Raw genomic sequence first — 18,088 nt, 5'->3', positions numbered from 1 at the left:
TATTCCTATTAGATGAAATGTAAACATCCCTTGTAATAGAAATAAGCAGGACAGGTCCTTTTCATGTGAGATGTGGGGTCAAAAAGATAGCCCCCTGTTCTATCAGGGGATGGATTGGGGACTGTCGACAAAGGGGAGGATCAGAGAAGACAGGATCAAACAGCCTTTTTACACAATGCAGAGTATTAACCCCTTAGGTTCCACCGTGAGTATAACAAGCATGCTTTAGTGCCGGTTCACACTGGGGCGACCTGTGAGGCGACCTGGTCGCCTCACAGGTCGCTGCAGGTCGCCTCCCATAGGGAAGCTGCGGACCCGTTCTAATAGGAGCAACACAAGTCGCTCCGACCTAGAAAAAGGGTCCGGAGCTTCTTTGGGGCGACTAGGAGGCGACCGCCATAGACTTCAATGTTATGAAGTCCGTGGCGGCCGCTCCGAGGTCGCGGCGCGCTGCTCGCACCGCAATCTCGGAGGTCGCCCCTGCAAGTAGCGTCGCGGTAATGTGAACCGGCGCTTACTGCATATACAGACTGATTTTACTGTTGTGGGTTTAGTAACACTTTATTAGTAAACACATAACACATTAATAAACAGATTACAACTAAATACTAAATATCTTCTCTCATCAGCAGTATATAGCAGTCTTGTGACTTGTGATCAGTGTCTTGGGGTGGGGGTGGGGCAGAAAAGTGGAACTGCCCCTTTTATTAGTATTATTATTATAATACAAGATTTATATAGCACCAACAGTTTGTGCAGCACTTTACAAAATGAAGTCAGAAAGTACACTTACAATACAATTTGGTAGAAGAAGAATCAGGGGGCTCTGCTCATTAGAGCTTACAATCTAAAGGTAATAACTGTGGGGGATGAGCTGATGGAAAAAGTAGAAAACAGTGAATTCGTTTGAAGCAGGATAGGCCTCTTTAACCACTTCTGGACCGGAAGGATTTGCCCCCTTAATGACCAGGCTATTTTTTGCAATTCGGCACTGCATTACTTTCACTGACAATTGCGCGGTCGTGCGACGCTGTACCCAAATAAAATTGATATCCTATTTTACCCGCAAATAGAGCTTTCTTTTGGTGGTATTTGATCACCTGTGCGATTTTTATTTTTTGCGCTGTAAACAAAAAAAGAGTGACAATTCTGAAAAAAACAAAAAAAATTATTTTTCATATTCTGCTTTATAACATTCCCCAAAAAAAAATTAAAATCTAATTTTTTTTATTATAGTCCAATTTCTTTTCTGCAACATATTTATGGTAAAAAAAATTGCAATAAGCGTATTTTGATTGGTTTGCGCAAACGTTATTGTGTCTATAAACTACAGGAAATATTTCTGTAATTTTTATTGGATTTTTTTTTTTACTAGTAATGGCGGCGATCTGCGATTTCTAGCGGGACTGCGACATTGCGGCGGACAGATCGGACCCCTAACTGACATTTTTGACACTTTTAGGGGGACCAGTGACATTACTACAGTAATCAGTGCTAAAAATATGCACTGTTACTGTAATAATGACACTGGCAGGGAAGGGGTTAACCCAGTGGGTGATCAAGGGGTTAAATGTAAGCCTAGGGGAGTGATTCTAACTGTATGGGGGTTGGGCTTTTGAAATGATCACTGAGACCTGTGATCCTTTATGGAAGGATCACAGGCACTCTGTGATCATTTCAGAGAGAAGAACGGTCAGCTGTGTTTACAATAGCTGACCGTTCTTCTCTCTCAGCGGGGAGCGATCGCGGGTGGCAGGCGGCAATCGGAGCCACCGACTTCATGCATCGGAGTGCCCAGTGCCGACCGGGCGCCCTCACCCCCTAGCAGCACGCGCGCGGCCGGCGTAGGGCTACGTCTGTTCGCGCAGGAGGGGCTGCCTGCCGCCGTATATCTGTGCTGGGCGGTCCGGAACAGGTTAAAGAGAAGGGTTTTCAGATAAGGTTGCCCCCTGTCCGGGATTCACCTGGATAGTCCTGGTTTCAGTCCGACTGAAACCCAGACACAATATTCAGACAGGAATGTGGCTTGGAACAGGGCCTGACAGGAGGATGAGGAGGCACTATGCATGCCACTTTACTATTCTCTTTTAAATGCCCAAAGGTGTCCCAGGTCTATTACAATCCTACTGTGTATACTAAAAACAAAAAAACATTGCTGTGTGCCGCTAAAGTTTTCGGGTTTGGCTTGAAGAAAGAATGGCAACCCCATTTTCAGGGATTGTCTAAAGAAGAAAAGATTAGGAGAAAGATGAACATTGGGGTAGGGAGTTCCAAAGGATGGGAGAAGCTCTAGAGAAATCCTGGAGGTGAGCATGGAAGGAGGTGACAAGGGAACTGGAGAGCAGGAGGTCTTAGGAGAGTGGCTTGCAGGGGCGTAACTACAGGGGTTGCAGGGGTCGCAATTGAAACCAGGCCCCATGCTCCAGGGCCTGTGTGGCTCCCCTGTACACCTGGATAGGAGGGGCAGAAAGGCAGCATGTAGAGAAATCACTGTCCTCCTTTTTCCTCCTGTAGCTGCAGGAGGAAAATGGAGGAGATTGGTTCCTCTGTATGCTGCCCCCACCACTCCTCCTATCCAGTTCACTTGTGTTCTGCTGTCTCTGGGCCCCTGTGTGCTCCCCTGCCCCCCCCCCCCCACTATGCTGCCCCCCCCCCCCCCCCCCCCGTGCTCCCTCCCCTCTCCTGCCAGCTGCTGCAGGGGATGTGTCACAATAGAGAACCAGGAAGGGGTCAGTAAATATGTAATTTACCAGCTCCTTCCTTTTCTGAATGGACAGAGTCATAGTCAGTGACATTGTAAAAAAATTAAATAAAATGATAAAAAATAATACAATTAAAATACCAAAAAATAAAAACTACTGACACCAGTGGGTGAACTTCCAGGATTGCAAAGATCACGCTTGCAACCGGCCTTATTTTAGGCTTACCTATAGGTAAAAGTCATCAACCACGACACTACCTGCCTGAAGTTTGAATGTTCTCCCTGTGCCTGCGTGGGTTTCCTCCAGGTACTCCGGTTTCCTCCCACACTCCAAAGACATGCTGGTAGGTTAATTGGATCCTGTATAAAATTGGCCCTACTATGTATGTATGTATGTGAGTTAGGGACCTTAGATTGTAAGCTCCTTGAGGGCAGGGACTGATGTGAATGTGTATGTAAAGTGCTGCGTAAACTGACAGCGCTATATAAGTACCTGAAATAAAAAATAAAATAAAGTGGGTTTACAACCACTTTACCGCTGCTCACTGAGCCTCTACTGCGGCAAAGTGGCTTGATAACGTCTGACGACGTAGACCTACGTCGCCAGACATTCCCCTCTCTCGGCGGCGCACGCGCGCCGCCGGAGGCTCGCTCCCGCTGTATTCAGTCACAGCGGGAGTCGGGCCAGGGGAGGAGCGGAGGTAATCACCGCCGCTCTTCCCCGATCATCGGGGATCGAGTGTGGAGATCCGCCCGCTTGTGTAAACAAAGCGGGCGGATCTCCTAAGTGACAAACAGTGACAGATTGCAGGGTTCAGCATAGCTGAACCTGCGATCTGTCCCTGTGTCACTCAGTCCCCTCCCCCCACACACGGTAGTAAGCACCAGGCATACATTAACCCCTTGATCACCAATAAAAATTAACCCCTTCCCTGCCAGTGTCATTTTTACAGTAACAGTGCATATTTATAGCACTGATTACTGTAGTAATGTCACTGGTACCCCCAAAAGTGTCAAAAATGTCAGTCAAGGGTCCGATCTGTCCGCCGCAATGTCGCAGTCCCGCAAAAAAAATCGCAGATCGCCGCCATTACTCATTAAAAAAAAAAAACAACAAAAATGACAAAAATCTTTCCCTTTGTTAGTAAACGCAATAACTTTTGCGCAAACCAATCAAAATACGCTTATTGCGATTTTTTTTACCAAAAATATGTAGCAGAAAACAAATTGGCCCAAAATGATAAAAAAATTTGGATTTTTAAATTTTTTTTTGGGGGGGGAATTTCATATAAAAAAATGTGAAAAATATTGTTATTTTTTCAAAATTGTTGCTCTTTTTTTGTTTATAGCGCAAAAAGTAAAAATCGCACAGGTGATCAAATACCACCAAAAGAAAGCTCTGTTTGTGGGGAAAAAAAAGGACATAAACTTTGTTTGGGTACGGCGTTGCATGACCGCGCAATTATCAGTTAAAGTCGCACAGTGCCGAATCGCAAAAAGTGGCCTGTACGTAAGACAGCAAAATCCTCCGGTGGTAAAGTGGTTAAAAAGCTGCATGAGCTACTTTTATGTATTCGTATGGCAGCCCAAAAAAAAAAAAATGATGGAATGCCCACACGTGTAGCATGACGTTATTGTGTGAATGGGGCCTAAAAAAAAAAAAATGGCTCCAGCAGCAAAAAGTAAAAGCAGGGTAACCGGGTGAAAAAAGGGGGGATTCCCTAGATTTTGGGGAGGGTTGACATGATCGCTAATATTCAGTAAATTAGGGTTTTCCGATTCTGTTGGTCAACGCAGGAAATCGCAGACATTTCTCGGAATAAGACTGTCCAGGGATCATATTGGGGGGTTTCTTGTTTTTTTGGGCAGATGATGACTAAAGCGGCCAAATTTTGATCCATCTATGGGCAGATTTTGGACCCCCCCCCCCCCCCCCAATGGCTGAGTGTACATTGTACAGACCCAGCCAGGCTCTCTGACAGCCCACTTCCTCCTCTGTTTTGTAGCTTTTTTTAGGACAGTGATCTCCAGATCCTCAGCTTTCTAACCAAATTATTGTGGAATGCAGGAGGGAGGGCAGAGAGGAGTGACTTCCTCATAGTCATGGTGGGAAAGGAATGTAAAGCCCAGCAGCCCCCCCATCCATCCATCCATCCATCCATCCATCCAGCCTGGTGACAATGAATGCAGCAATGTGACCCTTTCCTCCCCTCCACACCCTATATCAGCACACAGGAGGGAAGGTGTTAAGGCGAAGTAGGGACTCCTGACACTCCATGATCGCTCCTCCCACAACTTGTGTTTTCCCTTCAACTTCTCACATTACTACCGAGGCATGAAAGTGAGGAGAAGAGAGCAGAGACTGCTGGCTGGGTGACACTGGGATTGTGTGTGCTGCTGGGCCATGTACTGGGGGTCCTCTACAGCCTGATTGGATAGAAGAGATCTGGAGATGGGGAGTGTGCCTCCTGTGCTGCTGCTGCTGCTGGCCACTGGACTGCTCCTGGGAAAGGTAAGACCCTCACTGACTGTCACTCTCACAGGTCATGTGACCGACCGACTGACACCCCCACTGACATCCATGGGTATACAGGGGGAGAGAGAGGTGTGATGTCATCTCAGCTGTTCTATCTGGCTGGAGGTCAATGACTCCAAACTTCTAATATTTATTAAACATTTCCAGCACTGTCACCCAGATCGATCGATCGATCCACTTCGTCTTCACACTTTCTCTGTTGATTAACTAATTGTCCATATTATTCTCTCTCTCTTTTTTCTTTCTTTCTCTGTCCTTTTTCTATATTTATTTCTCTCTCCCTCCCTCCCTTTTCTTTCTTTCTTTTTCTATTCATTATCTATTTTCTTTCTTACTTATTATTTCCGGCACTGTCACTCAGATTGATCAATCTATCTATCAGTCTATTCACTTCACAGTTAGTTTCTTTCTTTCTTTCCTTTCTTTCTTTCTTTCTTTCTTTCTTTCTTTCTTTCTTTCTTTCTTTCTTTCTTTCTTTCTTTCTTTCTTTCTTTCTTTCTTTCTTTCTTTCTTTCTCCCTCTCTCTCTCTATTCATTATCTATTTTCTTTCTTACTTATTATTTCCGGCACTGTCATCCATATTGATCAATCTATCTATCCATCTATTCACTTCACAGTTTCTTTCTTTCTTTCTTTCTTTCTTTCTTTCTTTCTTTCTTTCTTTCTTTCTTTCTTTCTTTTCTTTCTTTCTTTCTTTTCTTTCTTTCTTTCTTTCTTTCTTTCTTTCTTTCTTTCTTTCTTTCTTTCTTTCTTTCTTTCCTTTCTTTGTCTCTTTCTCTCTCTATTCATTATCTATTTTCTTTCTTACTTATTATTTCTGGCACTGTCACTCAGATTGATCAATATATCTATCCATCTATTCACTTCACAGTTTCTTTCTTTCTTTCTTTCTTTCTTTCTTTCTTTCTTTCTTTCTTTCTTTCTTTCTTTCTTTCTTTCTTTCTTTCTTTCTTTCTTTCTTTCTTTCTTTCTTTCTTTCTTTCTTTCTTTCTTTTCTTTCTTTCTTTCTTTCTTTCTTTCCTTCTTTCTTTCTTTCTTTCTTTATTTTTTTTCTCCCTCTCTCTCTCTCTATTCATTATCTATTTTCTTTCTTACTTATTATTTCTGGCACTGTCACTCAGATTGATCAATCTATCTATCCATCTATTCACTTCACAGTTTCTTTCTTTCTTTCTTTCTTTCTTTCTTTCTTTCTTTCTTTCTTTCTTTCTTTCTTTCTTTCTTTCTTTCTTTCTTTCTTTCTTTCTTTCTTTCTTTTCTCCCTCTCTCTCTCTCTATTCATTATCTATTTTCTTTCTTACTTATTATTTCCGGCACTGTCACTCAGATTGATCAATCTATCTATCCATCTATTCACTTCACAGTTTCTTTCTTTCTTTCTTTCTTTCTTTCTTTCTTTCTTTCTTTCTTTCTTTCTTTCTTTCTTTCTTTCTTTCTTTCTTTCTTTCTTTCTTTCTTTCTTTCTTTCTTTCTTGTAATGGGGATTTCTGTTAGGGACTCTAATGTAAGGGAGGAATCTGATTTATTGGGGGACCCTGATGTAAGAGGGGGCCCTGATGGGGACTCTGATATAAAGTCGGGGAGGGGGACTCTGATGTAAGGTGGACTCCAATACAGACCCTGATGTAAGGGGGCCTTGATGGAGAATGTGATGTAATAGGATAATCTGATGTAAGAGGGACCCTGATGTAAGGGAGACTCTGATGGGGACCCTGATGTAAGGGGGCCCTGATGGAGACTCTGATATAATGCAAGAATCTGATGTAAGATCTAAGAATCTGATGTAAGAATCTGATGTAAGATGAATCTGATGGGGACCCTGATATAAGGGGGACTCTGATGAGGATCCTGATGTAAGGGGGACTCTGGTGGGGGCCCGGATGTAAGAGGATCCTGATGGAGACTCTGATGTAAGGGGGGAATCTGATGTAAGGGGGACTCTGATGGGGATCTTGATGTATGGGGGACTCTAATGAGGGCCCTGATGTAAAAGGATCCTGATGGAGACTCTGATGTAAGGGGGGAATCTGATGTAAGGGGGGCTCTGATAGGGATCCTAATGTAAAGGGGCCTTTATGGAGATTCTGATGTATGATGTGACCCTTGTATTGGAAGTTTGTAGACCTCCGATCTAATTACAGTATATCACTTTCCAATGCGTATTATATCTCTACCAGGATAAATTAATCTTTCTTTCTTTCTTTTCCAAATCTATCTACCCATCTTTCTCTCTCTATTCATTATCTATTTTATTTCTGTCCTTCTTATTATTTCTGGCACTGTCACCCAGATCTTCTTTCTTTCTTTCTTTCTTTCTTTCTTTCTTTCTTTCTTTCTTTCTTTCTTTCTTTCTTTCTTTCTTTCTTTCTTTCTTTCTTTCTTTCTTTCTTTCTTTCTTTCTTTCTTTCTTTCTTCCTTCCTTCCCCCATTCGTTGTTGCAGTCAGTGAAAGTTCGGAGGCGCAAGGATTACAGCGATTTGTAGCGCTTTACTTTATTGCAGCTTTTACATCTATCTACAGAATCCTTACCTTCGCTGGATCCTCTTGTCATCCAATGCAGGTGCTTCCTCCTATATACTGTATACAGATGGTATACAGATGGTATGAGCCCACATTAGCACTCCAGCCTTGCAGCACCGGGGTCCTCAGTTTGAATCCATGTTTTATTTCAAACAACTAATCTATGATTTTACCCAGAAATAGTAAAATAGTTTCTTTTGTCCCCAGAGATGTATTGACTTTCCAGGCTTTGGTACTTGGACATTGTTCAGTGGTGAGACAGCGCCACTAAAAACCAATCCTGATTGGTTGCAGCATGTCCACCGAAACTGATCTCAGAGCCCCCTGTGATCCTTTGTTGTATACATAACAATGGAGGATTGAGAAGTAAGCCATTGTACATGAGGCTGGAGGGCAGGATTATCTGTCCGCGGAGTAGGTGCGGGTGTGTGTTGACATTACTATACAGCAGCATACAAGGAAATAACTCAGTAATTGTGTTTATGTTATTATCACATTGTATATAATGTATGTAGCGTGATGAGATATCTCTTCAATTCATTGATGGATTCACATGTCGGAAAAAAAAATTCTACAAACGATCAGGACAACTTACATCATAAAGGGAATTATAATACAAGATGTGACAAGCAATGGGGTTGATTTACTAAAACTGGAGAGTGCAAAATCTGGTGCAGCCGTGCATGGTAGCCAATCAGCTTCTAACTTCAGCTTCTTCAATTAAAGTGATTTTAACCACTTTGCCGCTGCTCACTAGAGCTCTACTGCGGCAAAGTGGTTCGTTATCGTCGCCAGACGTTAACGTCGCCAGACACTCCCCCTTCTCGGCGGCGCGCGCGTGCCGCCGGAGGCTCGCTCCCTCTGTATTCAGATCGTCGGGGAATCGAGTGGGGAGATCCGCTCGCTTGTGTAAACAAAGCGGGTGGATCTCCTAAGTGACAGACAGGGTCAGATAGCATGGTTCAGCATAGCTGAACCTGCGATCTGTCCCTGTGTCACTCAGTCACCTCCCCCCACACACGTCAGTAAGCACCAGGCATACATTAACCCCTCCCTCTCCAATAAAATTAACCCCTTCCCTGCCAGTGTCATTTTTACAGTAACAGTGCATATTTATAGCACTGATTACTGTAGTAATGTCACTGGTACCCCCAAAAGTGTCAAAAATATCAGTCAAGGGTCCAATCTGTCCGCCGCAATGTCGCAGTCCCGCAAAAAAAAATAGCAGATCGCCGCCATTACTCGTTAAAAAAAAAAAAACACCAAAAAATGACAGAAATCTTTCCCTTAGTTAGTAAACGCAATAACTTTTGCGCAAACCAATCAAAATACGCTTATTGTGATTTTTTTTACTAAACATAGGTAGCAGAAAACAAATTGGCCAAAAATGTAAAAAAAATTAGATTTTTACATTTTTTTGGAGGGAATTTCATATAAAAAAATGTGAAAAATATTGTTATTTTTTTTCAAAATTGTCGCTTTTTATGTTTATAGCGCAAAAAGTAAAAATCGCACAGGTGATCAAATACCACCAAAAGAAAGATCTGTTTGTAGGAAAAAAAGGGCGTAAATATCGTTTGGGTACAGCGTCGCACGACCGCGCAATTGTCAGTTAAAGTCACACAGTGCCGAATCGCAAAAAGTGGCCTGAACCACCCCATGCAAAAATACATTCCCACCAGTGACAATAGATCCCCCAGCAGCCATTATCAACCCTCCAGCACACCCCAGCACCCCTTGCCATTACATACATTGAGTGTTGGGGGTGCCAGAACTGCGTTCCCGCTGAAAAAAAGCCCTGGATAAGGCTTACCTATAGGTACTGTAAATATCTCCTAAACTTGCACCGTTTAGGAGATATTTACATTCTTGCTGATGTTATATACTTGCTGTAAACGGGGGCTCCCGCACACCTATGTGCGGGAGTGACGTCATCGCGGCTTTGGCCACTCACAGCGCCGGAGCCCCCAAACCCTGGAAGAAACACCGGGGGAGATGTCAGCTGTCTAAGCACTGTGCGGGCGCCGCTGGAGGGCTTTGTTCTTAGGAAAGTATTTCATAATGAGCTAGTATGCAATGCATTCTAGCTAATTATGCCTTTGTCTTACAGGCTTTCTTTTTTCTTGTGTTTTTTTTTTTTTTTTTTTTATCTGGGTTTACAACTTTTTTAAGCTTTAACCACTTGCCGACTGCCACACGACTATTTACGTCGGCAGTCAGCCCCTCACAGGCAGAGCGACGTAGGGCTACGTCGCTAGCCTATAAGGGTTCCCGCTCGGTCACGGACCCCCCCGCGCGCGTGCCCGATGTCCGCCGGGCACTCGCGATCGTCCGTGACAGCGGGAGAAAGGCAGGCGGCTGATGTAAACAAGCCGCCTGTCATTCTCCCCTGTGTATGAATGGTGATCAAACGGTTCTACTACGTAGGATCGTTGATCACTGTTCTTACACAGCAAGCCACACCCAATCACACTTAGAAACACGCCCCTAGGACACACTTAACCCCTCCCTCTCCAATACAGTTAACTCCTTCACTGCCAGTGTAATTTTTTACAGTAACAGTGCATATATATAGCACTGATTACTGTAGTAATGTCACTGGTAACCCCAAAAGTGTCAAAAATGTCAGTCAAGGGTCCGATCTGTCCGCCGCAATGTCGCAGTCCCGCAAAAAAAATCGCAGATCGCCGCCATTACGTGTTAAAAAGAAAAAACAACAAAAATGACAAAAATCTTTCCCTTTGTTAGTAAACGCAATAACTTTTGCGCAAACCAATCAAAATACGCTTTTTGCGATTTTTTTTACCAAACATATGGTAAAAAAAAAATTGGCCTAAAATGTTAAAAAAATTTTGATTTTTACATTTTTTTGGGAATTTCATATAAAAAAATGTGAAAAATATTGTTATTTTTGCAAAATTGACGCTCTTTTTTTGTTTATAGCGCATGATCAAAAAATCGCACAGGTGATCAAATACCACCAAAAGAAAGCTCGGTTTGTGAGAAAAAAAGGACGCCAAATTCGTTTAGGTACAGCGTCGCACGACCGCGCAATTGTCCGTTAAAATCACGCAATGCCGAATCGCAAAATAGGTCCTGGTCACGAAGGGGGGTAAAATCTTCCGGGGCTTAAGTGGTTAAAACCTGGAAGCTGATTGGTTTCTTTGCAGAGCTGCACCAGGTTTTGCACTCTCTAGTTTTGGTAAATCAACCTCAATATGTTATAATAAAGGGTGATATACTGTAGATTTGCATTGAAACAAGGTAATTGCACCTCAATGCACATTTACCAAACTTGTATAAAAGCCCAATTCAACACACAGATACCAATGCTTTGTGCATTGTGTTGTAACAAAAAGAAAAGCGGCAGGACCTGTTTATTTTGTTTGTTGAGTTGCGTTTACATAGGAAATTCATTTTGAAAGGGCTATCTAATGCAATGTGCCCCATTGCACAAAAACACTTGCATTGCTATACACTGTCCTAGTGAAGGGGGATCTCTGATGTATTTGCATAGCAAATGTAAATGGGAACAAGATAATGAAAACACGTGACTGAGGGCAGTGGGATTTTATTTTTACATAAGACTTTCCTGGTTTCACTTTTGACCTCCAATAGATTCAACTAATTAATTATTTACTTTGTTCAAAGCTCAATTGCTTTGGTCAAAGTGACTCCACCTTTACCAAGATGCCTTGATTCACATGCTCTGGTGATGTCCTAAAATATTCAGATATTGGCAGCAAATTGTAGACTTAAGCCCCGTACACACGTACTGATCGTCGGCCGAACGATCGGCCGTCTTTTGTCCAGGGCTGTCGTGTCTGTTGAAAACTGCAAAAGACTGCACACGAATTTTGTCGGCCAACAACAGCCGACTGCAGAAGTGATGTCATGTGATGGTTATCTTTCCTTGTCTTTTTTCTTTTCTGAGCATGCCCAGTCTTGCTCATCTGCTGTCTGTCGGCCGAAATCTGTACTGACTGGCGAACAATCGGCCGTTCTGGTGACGGCCAACAAATATTTTAAAGTCTGCACGACAGATTCTGTTCGGCCGAAAATGCGCTGTCGGCTGTCGGAAGCATCATACTAACAAGCCTACAATCGGCTGATCGGTCGGCGGCCGAATATTTACGGCCGACAATCGGTACGTGTGTACGGGGCTTTAATAGTAAAAAAATACATAGTCTGCATTTAAAAAATAATCCTATGACTTGCATATTGATCTATGTTGAGTTGCATGTGGATGACAATTATATGACTACAACTATTGGCAGACTTTTTTTATTAACCACACAAAGGGACTCTCACCTTTTCCTCCCGCTATATAAGACTTTCTCTATTTTTTTTTTTTTCTCCAGAAGAACCCATAAAATATATTTTAGGTCACGGTAAACCCCTAATGAAACCAGTTCATCTGGGGACATTGCCAAATGCTCCTTGCATTGGTGGTCAGTTGGAAGAATGCACCTAAAGCCAGCCTCAGATGGGTTAAAACTAGGCCAGTTCGGAAGGGACTGGTCCAGATTTGTTCTGTGTATGGGCAGACTTATTGTACCCAAGTCAATCCATCGATCGACTTGGGTACAACCAGCATGTCAGATTTTTAACAGTGGCCATAGCCGCTAGCAATAATCACTGTGTTCTCCCGGAAGGGACGGCTCCCTGCTCTCTGGGAGAACATAATAGCTTAATGGGAGGGATTCCCCCATCAACACAGTCAGTGTGGATTGAGTGTGAATCGAGCAATTTTCTTTCCTGCATCCAATCATATCATCTATGGCTTGCTTTATGTTGGTGGTCAGTGGGAAGAATGTTTCCTACATTGTTAGTCAATGAGAAGAATGCTTCTTAAATTGGTGGTGGTCAGTGGAAAGAATGTCCCTTACATTGCTGGTCAGTGGGAAGAATGCCCCTTACATTGGGGTTCAATGGGAAGAATGTTCCTTAGATTGGTTGGCAATGGGAAGAAATGCTTCTTACATTGGTGGTGGTCAGTGGAAAGAATGTCCCTTCCTTTGCTGGTCAATGGGAAGAATGTTCCCTGCATTGCTGGTCAGTGGGAAGAATGCCCCTTACATTGGGGGGGTCAATGGGAATAATGTTCCTTACATTGGTGGTCAATGGGAAGAATGCTTCTTACATTGGTGGTCAGTGGAAAGAATGTCCCATCCTTTGCTGGTCAATGGGAAGAATGCTACCTGCATTGGCGGTCAGTGGGAAGAACGTCCCTTACATTGGGGTCAATGGGAAGAATGTTCGTTAGATTTGTGGTCAATGGGAAGAATGCTTCTTACATTGGTGGTGGTCAGTGGAAAGAATGTCCCATCCTTTGCTGGTCAATGGGAAAAATGCTACCTGCATTGGCGAAGAATGCCCCTTAAATTGGGGGTCAATGGGAATAATGTTCCTTATTTTGGTGGTCAATAGGAAGAATGCTTCTTACATTGGTGGTGGTCAGTGGAAAGAATGTCCCTTACATTGCTGATCAATGGGAAGAATGCTCCCTGCATTGGTGATCAGTGGGAAGAATGCCCCTTACATTGGGGGTCAATGGGAAGAATGCTCCCTGCATTGGTGATCAGTGGGAAGAATGCCCCTTACATTGGGGGTCAATGGGAATAATGTTCCTTACATTGGTGGTCAGTGGGAAGAATGTTCCTTACATCCATTGCTGTTCAGTTGGAAGAAAGTCACTTACAGTTGCGGTCAGTTGGAAGAATGCAACCCTTGGTCAGAATGCCCTTCGAACAGCTAAAAAGAACATTGATTCATGCTGCTGGTTCTGGCATGTGGCGTTGGCCCTGGAACCATGCAGGCACCATCAAAAGGGAAGTCACAGCTCAAAGAACCCCTAGAAACCTTATAAGAAACTTTATGGAGGGCTCCAAGGAACCCTAACTGAGTAATGCTGCAATATATCAACAAGGAAGTACATTATAACAATAGATTGCAAAAAACATACATATCAGCAGAGAGACTGCCCCAGGGGATTTGAAAAAATGTGGTCAGGGTGGTTGCACATGCCTAAGGTAAGGTCAGACAATATTATCCTACATAGAATACAACATCAAGTGGTGGTTGCATGCAAAAAGAAAGTTGTCACATATTGTGGTATAAATGTGGGTGCGGGAGAGCATGCTCTCTATTCATAATGATAGTAGCTGTATTGCTCTGTTATTGTAACAAATGACCGCACAGTAGAGGTTGGGTTTTAGTTCTTTATTCCAGATTTTAGAGCCATTGACAGGTATTTTACCTTTATAACGTTTGTTTCAGCATGTATATTGTTACTGGGCTCCTCAGATTAATGCTTCTGTACTCCATGGATCTTTATGCTGTTTATATGGTGGATGTATTATGGTTTTGTTCTTCTTCTTCTTGCATGGATATTTGTGAACTACCCCTGGTACCTGGGGGCAATAGTGATTATTTGGGAAAATATTTGGACCATCTCTTTCTCCTCTAGAATGAGCCAGGCTGGAGTGTCTGACACGTTTCTATAAAAATCATAAATTTCAGACAAAAAAGGATCAAAGAAAAAAAAAAAGACGGGTAACAATGTTAAAATAGGAAAGTCTGTTATCTAATCAACACATTTCAGAGGTTAAAGGGTCCCTTTATCAGGTACAATCCTACACATTTCAGGGGTTATAGGCTCCCTTTATCAGGTAATAACCCAACACATTTCAGGGTTAGAGGGTCCTTGTAGCAGATAACAATCCTACACATTTCAGGGGTTATAGGCTCCCTTTATCAGGTAATAACCCAACACATTTCAGGGTTATAGGGTCCTTGTACCAGATAACAATCCTACACATTTCAGTTGTTATAGGCTCCCTTTATGGGGTAACAACTCAACACAGTTCAGGGGTTGTAGTGTCCCTGTACCAGGTAACAATCCTATACATTTCAGGGGTTATAGGCTCCCTTTATCAGGTAATAACCCAACACATTTCAGGGTTATAGGGTCCTTGTACCAGATAACAATCCTACACATTTCAGGGGTTATAGGCTCCCTTTATGGGGTAACAACCCAACACATTTCAGGGTTATAGGGTCCCTGTACCAGGTAACAATCCTACACATTTCAGGGGTAATAGGCTCCCTTTATCAGGTAACAACTCAACACAGTTCAGGGGTTGTAGGGTCCCTGTACCAGGTAACAATCCTATACATTTCAGGGGTTCTAGGCTCCCTTTATCATGTAACAACCCAACACATTTCAGGGTTATAGGGTCCTTGTACCAGATAACAATCCTACACATTTCAGGGGTTATAGGCTCCCTTTATGGGGTAACAACCCAACACATTTCAGGGTTATAGGGTCCTTGTATCAGATAACAATCCTACACATTTCAGGGGTTATAGGCTCCCTTTATCAGGTTATAACCCAACACATTTCAGCATTAATAGGGTCCCTTTATCAGGTACAATCCAACACATTTCAGGGGTTGTAGGGTTCCTGCACCAGGTAACAACCCAACACAATTCAGGGGTTATAGGGTCCCTTCATCAGGTTACAATCCAAAACATTTCAGGGGTTATAGGCTCCATTCATCAGGTACAGTCTGAAACATTTTGTGGGTTATAGGCGCCCTTCATCAGGTGACAATGCAACACATTTCAGCATTAATAAGGTCCCTTCATAGCATACAGTTCAACACATTTTAGGATTAATAGGCTCACTTCATCAGGTACAATCCAACACATTTCAGGGGTTATAGGGTCTCTTTATCAGGTAACAATCCAACAAATCTCAGGTTTAATAGGGTCCCTTCATCAGATACAATCCAACACATTTTAGGGGTTATAGGGTCTCTTCATCAGGTGTAAAGAATGATCTTTTTAAGGGCACTTCAAGATGTGTGGCAGCCCTTGCCTCCTCTCTGAAAAGCAATTGGCGGGGGATAATTTTTCAAAGTATGGTTGACAGGTGGCTGGAAGGTCATATATTGCCTCATCGCCATTTCTTTCTTTCCTAAAAAAGGCTTAATCACCAGGCCACAACCGTGCTCACTGCATGCGGCTGCAGGGCAAGGAAGTGTAACATGTGGCCCACCTCTACGATTAAGCCCAATTGGGGTAAGCCGTGTCAGTGGGGTGTGAACACAGATGAGGACTATCTAGTAAGCCAGTTTGGCTTAAATAAACACTAATGGTGTGACGTCATCAGTGAGAGGCCTCATTTGAACCTACATTGCAGTATGCAGGTAGGAATGAGCCCCCTAAAGCTGGCATCTGGTTCACCGTAGACTAAAAAGAGAGGCATGGAAGCCTTGATAGGCACTCTTCCCTGGAATCTTCAACATGTTGTTTAATTAATTTAGCCCTGAGTGGCTACATGTCCTTCTCTAAGTTGGTGGTCAGGGGCCAGTAAAACTGCAGCTGCTTTTACCACCCCCTGGCTGCCCGTGTTAATGAGCCATAAGTGCAGTTGTTAGGTAATGTAGCAGGTAAACACAAAAAAATGTGCCCGTTTGTATATTAGTTATATACTCACATAGGTGAAGTTGCAAGATACCTATCCTTTTTACAATGCTTGCGCAGAATTTTGGAGGTCGATGCTTGAGTTTTCCAAGGACTTCTGCACTGGGTGGTGATCAGGTTTCCAATGAACAATGGTAAAGAAGATAAAGCCCCAAATGATGGAACCAATCAGCAGATGCACCAGTTAAAGCGGAACTATAGTACCCGTTATTTACACCCTACCTCTTCTCACCCGTATGGCCATCTTTGAATATCTTGCATGTGCACAGCTGAAGGCCTCTGCCTGGTCTTTGGGACTCAGCATAGACCTACGGCACTTCTGCCCGCATACTGGATTTTCTGTGCACGTGCAAGCAATGCAGGTATCTGGTACCTCAATACCAGTGGCATCTATGCACATGCACAGGAAATCTGCACAAAGGTCTCTGCTGTGTCCTGAAGCCCTGTGGCACATCTGCCCACGTGCAAAATCCCACGATGAACATGCACCTGTAAGTGAAACTGCCTCCTGGAATGTGTGGTGGTAATATCCCAGGAGGCAGCAGGGGGGTGCTACCTCATTCTTACCTAGGTAAGAAAGAAGGAAGTGCTACATTGCAGTACAAAATGGTCATAAACCCTTCAAAAATGTACCCAGTTGTGGGAAGGGGGAGGGGTCAAGTGGAAATAAACTGTTTTATTGGATGAAGGTCTGCTTTAAGGAAGTTTTTCCAGGTGAATTCTTCATAGAGGTATTTATTATTCTTCTTTCACTTTGTATTTATTAACCACTTGACCTTTGGAAGATTAAGCCTGGGTTCACACTGGGGCAACTTGTCAGGCGACTTAGCCGCTTGACAAGTAGCGCTCCATTTAGTGCAATGGAACCGTTCTAATCAGAGTCGCTTCGACTTAGAAATAGGTTCCTGCACTACTTTGGGGGCGACTTGCATTGACTTATATTAGAGAAGTCGTTTGCAAGCCCAGCTTAAAGCGGTAGTATCATGCTTTTTTACACTTTTACCTACAGGTAAGCCTATAATAAGGCTTACCTGTAGGTATAATTAATATCTCCTAAACCGGCACGGTTTAGGAGATATTTGCAGTGCATGCAGCCGCTCACGCGAGCGGCGCATGCGCTCTGAAGGTCCGGGGGTTTTGCTTGCCGGGAGCTTGCCGGAAAATCACTCCCGTGCGCATGCGCGGGAGTGACGTCATCGCGGCTCCGGCCAATTACAGTGCCGGAGCCGCCGAACCCAGAAGAGACGGCGAGGGATCATGGCGGCGCCCGCAGCGGTGTCCGGGGGTCCGTGTCGGGGCTTCGTTCTAAGGTAAGTAATACATAATGAGCTAGTATGCGATGCAAACTAGCTCATTATGCCTTTGTCTTGCAGGTTTTTTTTTTACTTTTTGTGTTTACAACCACTTTAAGTCACGCTGCATGGGGCGGCTTCAGAGCCGGGCGACTTTGTGGGAAAAAACTTTCACACTGTGCTATATAACATTCCTAAAAAAAAAATTTAAAAATCTAAATTTTTTAACATTTTAGGCCAATTTGTTTTCTGCTACATATTATTGGTAAAGAAAATCGCAATAAGTGTATTTTGATTGGTTTGCGCAAACGTTATCGTGTTTACTAAATACGGGAAGATTTATGTCATTTTTATTGTTTTTTTTTTTTTTGTTGTTTACTAGTAATGGCAGCGATCTGCGATTTTTAGCGGGACTGCGATATTGCGGCGGACAGATCGGAACCCTAAGTGACATTTTTGACACTTTTGGGGGGACCAGTGACATTACTACAGTAATCAGTGCTAAAAATATGCACTGTCACTGTAATAATGACACTGGCAGGGAAGGG

At 43.2% G+C, this 18,088-nt stretch overlaps 1 protein-coding gene across 1 annotated transcript in view; it reads left to right on the top strand.

Moving 5' to 3' along the window:
* The first annotated feature begins 5,053 nt into the window (after positions 1–5,053).
* The window catches only part of LOC309565583 (receptor-type tyrosine-protein phosphatase beta-like), a 285,362-nt gene continuing 272,327 nt past the window's right edge, over positions 5,054–18,088 (top strand). Inside the window, exon 1 of the mRNA XM_082270537.1 lies at positions 5,054–5,213. Within this exon, the coding sequence (XP_082126663.1) occupies positions 5,154–5,213 (60 nt within the window). The 5' untranslated portion in view covers positions 5,054–5,153. The remainder of the gene's footprint in view (positions 5,214–18,088) is intronic.

Source organism: Pelophylax lessonae (genome assembly GCF_965119305.1).
Source record: "Pelophylax lessonae genome assembly, chromosome: 10".
NCBI lineage: Eukaryota > Metazoa > Chordata > Amphibia > Anura > Ranidae > Pelophylax > Pelophylax lessonae.
This window is presented reverse-complemented; position numbering and strand designations above follow the sequence as displayed.